Source organism: Oncorhynchus gorbuscha, linkage group LG17, assembly GCF_021184085.1.
Source record: "Oncorhynchus gorbuscha isolate QuinsamMale2020 ecotype Even-year linkage group LG17, OgorEven_v1.0, whole genome shotgun sequence".
NCBI classification, from domain to species: domain Eukaryota; kingdom Metazoa; phylum Chordata; class Actinopteri; order Salmoniformes; family Salmonidae; genus Oncorhynchus; species Oncorhynchus gorbuscha.
Window position 1 is genome coordinate 56,124,039 of NC_060189.1, and position 10,177 is coordinate 56,134,215.

Sequence of the window (10,177 nt, forward strand, 5' to 3'; positions counted from 1 at the left end):
CTGTCCAGACCCCAGGAGACAGGGAACATACTAGGATAGGAGGAGAGGCCACTACTAGGAGAGGCCACTACTGTCTAGACCCCAGGAGACAGGGAACATACTAGGAGAGGCCACTACTGTCTAGACCCCAGGAGACAGGGAACATACTAGGATAGGAGGAGAGGCCACTACTGTCCAGACCCCAGGAGACAGGGAACATACAGGCCACTACTGTCTAGACCCCAGGAGAGGGGAGAGGCCACTACTGTCTAGACCCCAGGAGACAGGGAACATACTAGGATAGGAGGAGAGGCCACTACTGTCTAGACCCCAGGAGACAGGGAACATACGAGGAGAGGCCACTACTGTCTAGACCCCAGGAGACAGGGAACATACTAGGATAGGAGGAGAGGCCACTACTGTCTAGACCCCAGGAGACAGGGAACATACTTGGATAGGAGGAGAGGCCACTACTGTCCAGACCCCAGGGAACATACTAGGATAGGAGGAGAGGGTGGCATCAGTCTCTACAGACTGGTTACCTTTTAGTTGTGATAGAAGTGTTTTGATAAAATATATGGTTTTCTGTGTGAAAATAAACACACTTTAGTTTGTTTGTGATTGATGGATATCAATTGATTTAGATAGTGATATCAGATTTTGCATATAATAAAGAATTATGAATATGTTCTTAATATGCTCAAATGTCAACATTATCTTCCAAACGTATTCCAAACAAACATTCAACTTTCAAATTACACCATTTTCATTTAATTAGCCTAAAGCCTTCTCAAAGGCCCCTCTTCTCCCTCTCATCACCGGAGAGAGAAAGTGGCTAATCAAATGAGCAAACAAACACACTGGTTTAAAAACAACAAGCCCACTTCCTCACATCTTAAACATGTCCACTCCACAAAACTTGACCTCAAACTGAAGGTCGGCCATTTTACGAGGCCTCTTGCTTCCATGGGGTCGACCCGGGGAGGCCTGGTGTAAATTTGTCCAGTCTGAGGTGGCGGCACGGCCCCCTGTATTTCCCCCACCTTGTTAAGAAGTGCTGGGGGGGGTGAAAGGCTGAAGGAGACCTCCTGTATTTCCCCCACCTTGTTAAGAAGGGCCGGGAGGGTGAAGGGCTGAAGGAGACCCCCTGTATTTTCCCCACCTTGTTAAGAAGGGCCGGGGGGGTGAAGGGCTGAAGGAGACCCCCTGTATTTTCCCCACCTTGTTAAGAAGCTGGCCTCTGACCACAGTAGAGCAGGGGCCACTGCACATAATGGAGGGACCGGGGCAGAGAGTGTAGCGGGGAGGCCCCCTGTATTTCCCCCACCTTGTTAAGAAGGGCCGGGGGGGTGAAGGGCTGAAGGAAACCCCCTGTATGTCCCCCACCTTGTTAAGAAGGGCCGGGGGGGGGTGAAGGGCTGAAGGAGACCCCCTGGATTTCAAGGTGGGGGAAATACAGGGGGCCTCCCCGCTACACTCTCTGCCCCGGTCCCTCCATTATGTGCAGTGGCCCCTGCTCTACTGTGGTCAGAGGCCAGCTTCTGTGATCCCCAATCCTGTCCTGTCATGGGTCACTGCAGGGGCCATAGGCCCCCTCCCCCCAATACACTTCAACAGTACACACAAAAGGTCAGGAGGGGTCAGGGGATTGTGGCCAGAGGTCATCACGGTCTCTCCTACGCTACAGACAGACTGGACTGGCGTCTTTAACCTGTTATCACCACTTTATGCACTGGGATACAAAACACTAAGACTTTTTCCCCCTTTAGAAGGAATAGAAGGTTCTTAGAGTTTCCTACAATAGTCCTGAAGCTAAAGCTAAATGGTATACTTAGCATGCTAAATTGATACATCTCATTTGTAACCCTTCTTTGTTAACAAGGTGAATGAGATCATCCATGCGAGGATAGAATGTTATGTTATTTTGACGTAGCTAAACTCAACTCAACATGGAAGCTGTGCAGGGTTGAGCCTGGTCCTGTGTGTTTTGATGTAGAGTGGGGCTCTTGTGGTTGATCCACTGTGACAGGTCTAGACTGAGACCAAGCTAGGTTCTCTGTCTCTCTCCCTGGGCTTTCGCAATCAAGTGTTACCGGTAATGTGAGCCATATGTTTTATCATTGGAGGCGAAGCGCGATCAACCGTCAACTCCTTCCAACTCCCCCAGCCAACACTCCACCCGACCCAGGCCCAAAGAGCAGGCCAAGTCTACGTTTGAAACAAGATGGCTGCCTGTACTCATAAATGTTTTAAGAGCGTGGGTCACTTGTTAAAAGAGGAGGGTTGGGGCCTTAGAGACCGAAACATAGCAGAGGATTGGTCTGACCCGCCATAGACCCAAAGCCCAGTGGAGAGGGGGCCCAATGTTCTGACCCGCCATAGACCCAAAGCCCAGTGGAGAGGGGGCCCAATGTTCTGACCCGCCATAGACCCAAAGCCCAGTGGAGAGGGGGCCCAATGTTCTGACCCGCCATAGACCCAAAGCCCAGTGGAGAGGGGGCCCAATAGGCCAAAGGTTCAATTCAAGATTGACTGAAGTAGCGAAGGAGGGGGGAGGAGGCAGGGCAGGGCAGCGGGAGGGTGGGGGGGTAGAAGGATTTGTTTGAACCTTTGATCAGTAGTCTCTGAAGCTTTCATGGTAGTATGACATGGATTGGTTGTGATGACAGAACATGTGCTTGGTTCTTTCTCTCCTGACTGAGCTCCCCTCCGGTCCATCTGTAGGTTTGGATATGTGGTTATGGACTGACACAGGGTATCTCTCCGGCTAGCTACCGCCCCATGTCTCGGGTTACCACCCACACAACACATCTAGAGGAAGTGAACTCACTAGCTTCCTGTCTAATCGTGTATTTGTCTTCGTCCTGTTGGAAGCAGTGAGGACTGCTCTCAGGTCTGAGCTTGATTGATAGACAGCCTTCCAGGGATTCTGTGTGTGTTGTTGTGTGTGTGCGTACATGTGCGTACATGCGTGCAGCCCTTACAGAACATCTCATCACATGCGCTGACCAGTTCCCAGCTCCTACCTGTAGCCTATTTGCCAGTATGTATTTGCATGTCAGGTTGTCACACACAGCCATGTCACAGGGAGACGAGGACAGGACTGATGGGTGTTGACTCTGGTCTGGTCATCCCTGATGTCAGAATGCCACCCTGTCTCTCTCTCTCTGTCCATCAGGACAGTGACCAGTCAGCAGGCCCAGTCACACTGTGTTCTGTCAAACAGTTCAGGGTCTTGTTCTTTAAGTCCTACCGTAGCAAAACCTAGGCACTCCATTTTGTGCCAACTGAACACGACCTAGGAGACGGTTCACTGGTTCAGCTCTAGTCGGACAGAACTGGGTTGTGTTCATTAAGGTTAGGGTTACACACACACAGAATGTTTTGCAACTGTAGCAAAATATTTTGCAATTGAAAAAAAACAAGTGTTCCTTATTGGACAAGTTCCGTTTCAGACAAGTAGTACCTCCCCGTCTCACTCAGTTTTATTACGTTTTGTGCCAACTGAACACGACCCAGGACACGTTACAAGACAACTGCTCCTCAATGCTTTATTAACAGGTTATTTTATTAGGAGTTACTCACTCATTAGCTATTGTTTTATAGTGGTATCAAATGAAGAGTTCCACTTGTGTTGTGGCTTGTCTTCATACTTGCAGTGCTCTGTTTATATACTGGCTGTGGGTGTATCATGTTGAAATATGAGTGCTCGCTCCATACGTAAATCCATGGTTCAATTCCCTGCTGTGGAATATGGCCGTAGTTCAGGTTTGACACTTGTTATGTTGATGGGTAGGTTCAGTATATCACGAGGGGTAGATGTACTGATTAAACACGGGATTTACATTGGGTGTCGTGCTATTGTTTGTTGTACGTATCAGGAGGCGCCCGGGAAGTGGGTTAATTCAACACTTACATTGACCAGTCTTGCCAGTTAGTTCCACGTGCCCACACACACTCCTAACGACGTTAGTGTTTTATTACCAGTTAGTTCCACGTGCCCACACACACTCCTAACGACGTTAGTGTTTTATTTCTGTTTGCGGGATGGCAAAGATTTATCACGATCTGTTTTGGTTTGCCCCATAATCTAAACGTTTGTGTCTTTCTGTATATGAAGGCATTTCATACACATTGAGGCTGAGCTATGGTTTGTTAGAAATGAAGCCGGGTTTAAAGTTTATATCCTCAAGGTCTTAACATTCGAGCTCTTCAGTTTACACGAACGTTGTTTTTTTTTTGGGGCCCATCGTGAAATGTCATAATTCCATAATGAAGTGTCCAACTGCACAGACACACAATCACATTCTGGTGAGTTCTGTGACCTGTGGCTCCTTCTAATCCTTCAGAAAATCCTTTGAGAAGCATAGAAAATATAACATCATATATTCTGTTTGGCGCTCTACGATTACAGACAACCCCCCCTTTCAAAACGCGTGGAAACCCCAGCGCGCGCACACACACACACACACACCTCTCTCTCTCTCACACACACACACACACACACACACACACACACACACACACACACACACACACACACACACACACACACACACACACACACACACACACACACACACACACACACACACACACACACACACACACACGAAAGGTTTTGATGCCTTTTATCGGCCTGCCTGCTTGCAGCATGGTAGCAGGCAGCAGATGAGCAGTCTGAAATGTAATTTCCATGAGTAATGGCACAGCTCAAGTGTTGCGACTAGCGTCTGACTAGCTGTCTGAGGGACGACAGTGGCAGTCCCAGATTAAAGGACCTTACACACACACACACACACACACACACACACACACACACACACACACACACACACACACACACACACACACACACACACACACACACACACACACACACACACACACACACACACACACATATCCACATATCCACATATCCACATGCGTTCTAAATGTACTTTACACCGTGTCTTCTCTCTCTCTCTCTCTCTTTCTTTCTGTTAATGAACTCTCTCTCTAAACTGTAGCTTCTCACTCTGAAGGTCACAGTCCCCTGTTCTTTCTACCTGGCTGTCATGATGTGGGTCCTCAGTAGTCACATTCTAATGTCGTGTCCCACACCCTGAGACTGGAGGCTGTATCACAGAGCATCTTGTCAGTGTTATTCTAATGAGGAAATGGCTTACTGTGATACTGTTCTCCCTAACTAAAAGGGTTGATTTATTGACTACAAATGTGAGACAAAACTATTCTAGAATGTACTGTATCCACTATCAGTACATGAACATGACATAACTTAGTGAAGGGACGGTTCAGGTTGGCTCTACAGTGTTAATGTCTGTCTGTCTGTCTGTCCAGGAGTTGACCCCAGAGTTCTACTACCTCCCTGAGATGTTTGTAAATGCCAACAACTACAGCCTGGGGGTGATGGAGGATGGGACTGTGGTGTCTGACGTGGAGCTGCCGCCCTGGGCCAAGACCCCCGAGGAGTTTGTACGCATCAACAGACTGGTACGTTACACGCACACGCACACGCACACGCACACACACACACACACACCCTCTCTCTCTCTCACACACACACACACACACACCCTCTCTCTCTCTCTCTCTCACACACACACACACACACACACACACACACACACACACACACACACACACACACACACACACACACACACACACACACACACACACACACACACACACACACACACACACACACACACACACACACACACACACACACACACACACACAGCAGTTCTCTTCCTCACATGTCATCAAACCACTCCTCTGAAGCCCTGTCAGATCCCTACCCCTCCTCCACGCTAGGCTAGCTTAGCAGGAAATGCTAATGAAAAGAGACAGTGTTATTTCCTGTCCAGCTCCGGTCCCTTCCTGTTACCTGATCCTCCCGCTCCTCTGACATGACTCTGCTTTGCCAGCAGACTTATCAAAGACCATCTCACACGGCCAAGAAGTTATTGAGGAGGACGATGTGGTGTCCAGTTTCTGATCTCTCCCTCCTGTCCCCAAGCACACCAGACCTGTGTATATTTAGTTGTCAGAATTACTGTCGTAGTTTTATAGCACCACAGTGACTGCAGTGTCCTCTTACACACAAGCAGCAGAGATTGTGCTCCAGATTAGATTCCTCCTCTCTCCCATTTCAGATGTTCCAGTAGGTCAAAACGCTCCATGTATTTCTGGAATCATGCTCAAACTGATTGTCACCTCTGTTTAAACCACTGCGTTGAAGATTGTAAAATAATACCGTCTCAAACAGTCTAATGGCTTCCTCCCCCGTCCCTCCTTTCCGAAACAAGGATTCACATACACCACCCCTGACCCTTGAGATGCTCTCCCAGAGACATAGTGCAGAGCTAATAACCATTGAGCTATGTCCTGCCCTGCCACATAATTTGATGATGCTACTCCTGGCATGTCTTTTAGGACCTAGACACTTCCCACCTCTCTCCAGTCTCTGCCCAGTGGTAGTAATGAGTGGCTGATGAGGCAGCAGGGAAGGCTGTGGTGATCAGGCTGTGGTGATCAGGCTGTGGTGATCAGGCTGTGGTGATCAGGCTGTGGTGATCAGGCTGTGGTGATCAGGCTGTGGTGATCAGGCTGTGACCTGTGTGGTCGTGTTAATCAGGACGCTGATGGGACTCAGCCCACGTCATTAATCACACAACCTAAGGTGTGACACGCCAATGCCACAGAGATGGGGGGGTCGGTAAGCACTCAGACACGCATACACAGATTGCTATCGTCAATGTACGCACACACATGCACATAGACTCATTGCCACACACTCTCAGATGGACAGACCTATGTCTGACACACACACACACATAAGCATGTACACACACACACACACACACACACACACACACACACACACACACACACACACACACACACACACACACACACACACACACACACACACACACACACACACACACACACACACACACACACACACACACACACACATTTCCTTCCCGCTGGGCGTGTTATCCCCAGTCAGATGGCTTGGCTGTGTGGTGGTTAGACAGTTGGACATAGTACTGCTACAGCAGTGTGTGTTCTGCTGTCGGTCTGTCTGACTGCCTAGTGGACAGGTGATCTATAGAGCAGTCTGTTACTGCAGATGTTACAGTAGGTAGTCGGACCACTGGAGCCTACAGCTAATTAGCGGCCAGGGCAGCGTTTGGCTGGCTGACAGTTTGACTGCCGTTAACCCCCAGCGCTGTAAGGTGGACTGCTCTGTGACACTGTCTGGCTGCAGCGGTGGGGGATTCAGTGGCGGCTTCTTCACATGGAACTCAAATGTCCTTATCACGTCTTAACGGGCCGCCTTACCGCTAAGCATAGCAGGATCTCCTGATCTCTTCCACAGAGTATCACTGAGCGCGGTCATGAATTATGTTTGTTGCTGTGATTCAACTGTTGTGTGTCCGTACTGGTCTGGTTTCCCTTCGCTGTAATTCCCATGGTGCTCTGTCCTCCTCCAGGACCGAGGCAATTATGTCCAACCTAGAACAGACTCACACACACACACACCATTACAGTGCAGATCGATCCAGCCCTTTGTTTCTCTCATTCACCGTGTGCCAATCCTGCCGATATCGATCCATCCTGCACAGCAGAGCAGCTCGGCAGCGAGAGTAGAGGACAGGCGGGCAGAGAGGAGGCGTTGAGATGCTCCCAATACAAACAGGATGTCAGGGCGCCTGGCTTTGTGAGAGAACAACACAATGGAAGTAGATCAAACAATAGTTACGTTTCATTGGTATTTACTCATCTAGTATCAGATGTTAATATTTTTTTATGTAATCTGCATAGATGAAGAGCCGTGTTTCAATTATCTGTTGAAACTATCTGTGTTCACATGTTTTGTCTGGACGTCTTCATGCATTTCCCATGAATACCACTTCAGTAGGAACAGAAGTTCCTTTAGTCGATGTGTTCCAGTGGGACGTCGTATGGTGACGGAACAGATATTATTGCCCGCAGGGACAGAGCTGTCAGCAGTGTGTCTGTGGTGTCTAGAACAGCCCCCGCTCCCCAGCTGTTATGGAATATCTGACAGACCGACACACCTGGGGCTACTGAGACAGACTCTCCCTCAGGAGAACGACGAGAGATATTGTTCTCCGTCTTGCTAAATGTTATTTCAATGCGCCCTCTTTAAGACTGTGTGTAAGCTGGATGTCACAGCAGGCTTCCCTTTACGGTGGTAGAAAGAGCGGAGGGAGGACATTGACATTGTCGCAGAAACACGTGCTGTGTCACAAGATCAATTACAACTCGTATGAGATGGAGAATGTCCAGCGAAAGAGAACGCGTCCTCCTCACATACTGACACCATGAGAGAGAGAGAGAGAGAGAGAGAGAGAGAGAGAGAGAGAGAGAGAGAGAGAGAGAGAGAGAGAGAGAGAGAGAGAGAGAGAGAGAGAGAGAGAGAGAGAGAGAGAGAGAGAGAGAGAGAGAGAGAGAGAGAGAGAGAGAGAGAGAGAGAGAGAGAGAGAGAGAGAGAGAGAGAGAGAGAGAGAGAGAGAGAGAGAGAGAGAGAGAGAGAGAGAGAGAGAGAGAGATTTCCCCCTCATGACTGATAGCTGGCATTAGAGGGTTCAGCTGGCTCTGGTGACATTATGAGAGGGGGACTGAACGAGATGAGCAGTGAGGGGTTGAGAAAGAGAGTCTGAGATGAGAGGGGGAGAGTTAATGGGTCTGTTTGGCTCTTTGAGCTTGTCGTCTGCTCCTAATGGCCCAGCAACACCACGGAGGGAGGAAGCTGCTCCGCTCGTTAATTAAGCACCATAGATGATTAACAGCTAATTAAAACCCAATCTGGGAGGGCCATTAAACCCTCCACATGGAAGAGGATTGTAGTGCCACGTAAAATGACAGGTTGTTTTTCCATTTTGCATCAGGGAGAGAGGGAGTGTGTGTGTGTAGTCTACAGCTTGTGCAATGTTTTTGTAGTGTGTGAGTTTTTGTTTGTAAAATTAGCCTGTATTATTTTCCATATGTGAAGATGTAGGCCTCATTTAATTTACATTGAGTAAAGTGCCATTTATTTTGGGGTATTTGCATGCTCAAGTTTCATAGATGTGTCATGTAGTAACCAACCAACCACACAGTATTACTGCCTTTGTCTGAAAGCACTACATTCCTCAGCCTTACTCCCCCCTACACCCCTCTACCACCACCCCTCTACACCCCTCTACCACCACCCCTCTACCACCCCCCCTAGTCCCCCCTCTACACCCCTCTACCACCACCCCTCTTCTCCCCTCTACACCCCTCTACCACCACCCCTCTACCACCACCCTTCTACTCCCCTCTACCACCACCCTTCTACTCCCCTCTACCACCACCCCTCTACACCCCTCTACCACCACCCCTCTACAACCCTCTACTCCCCTCTACAACCCTCTACTCCCCTCTACAACCCTCTACTCCCCTCTACACCCTCTTCAACCCTCTACTCCCCTCTACACCCTCTTCAAACATCTACTCCCCTCTACACCCCTCTACTCCCCTCTGCTCCCCTCTACACACCTCTGCTCCCCTCTACACACCTCTGCTCCCCTCTACTCCCCTCTACAACCCTCTGCTCCCCTCTACACACCTCTACTCCCCTCTGCACACTTCTACTCCCCTCTACACACCTCTACTCCCCTCTGCTCCCCTCTTCAACCCTCTGCTCCCCTCTACAACCCTCTACACCCTCTTCAACCCTCTACTCCCCTCTGCTCCCCTCTACTCCCCTCTACAACCGTCTACTCCCCTCTACAAACCTCTTCACCCCTCTACACCCCTCTACACCCCTCTACTCCCCTCTACACCCCTCTACTCCTCTCTACACTCCTCTACTCCCCTCTACATCCGTCTCCTCCCCTCTACAACCCTCTACAACCCTCAACAACCCTCTACTCCCCTCTACACCCCTCCTCAACCCTCTACATTCCTCTACTCCCTTCTACAACCCTCTGCTACCCTCTACTCCCCTTTACTCCCCTCTACAACCCTCTACTCCCCTCTACTCCCCTCTACACCCTCTTCAACCCTCTACTCCCCTCTACACCCCTCTACTCCCCTCTGCTCCCCTCTACACACCTCTGCTCCCCTCTACACACCTCTACTCCCCTCTACAACCCTCTGCTCCCCTCTACACACCTCTGCTCCCCTCTGC

At 49.5% G+C, this 10,177-nt stretch overlaps 1 protein-coding gene across 5 annotated transcripts in view; it reads left to right on the forward strand.

Moving 5' to 3' along the window:
* Positions 1 to 10,177, forward strand: part of LOC124001246 (lipopolysaccharide-responsive and beige-like anchor protein) — a 399,363-nt gene that overhangs the window by 296,736 nt on the left and 92,450 nt on the right. For all 5 annotated transcript variants that reach the window (XM_046307891.1, XM_046307893.1, XM_046307892.1 and 2 more), the window contains one exon: positions 5,323 to 5,475. In XM_046307891.1, the coding sequence (XP_046163847.1) occupies positions 5,323 to 5,475 (153 nt within the window). The remainder of the gene's footprint in view (positions 1 to 5,322; positions 5,476 to 10,177) is intronic.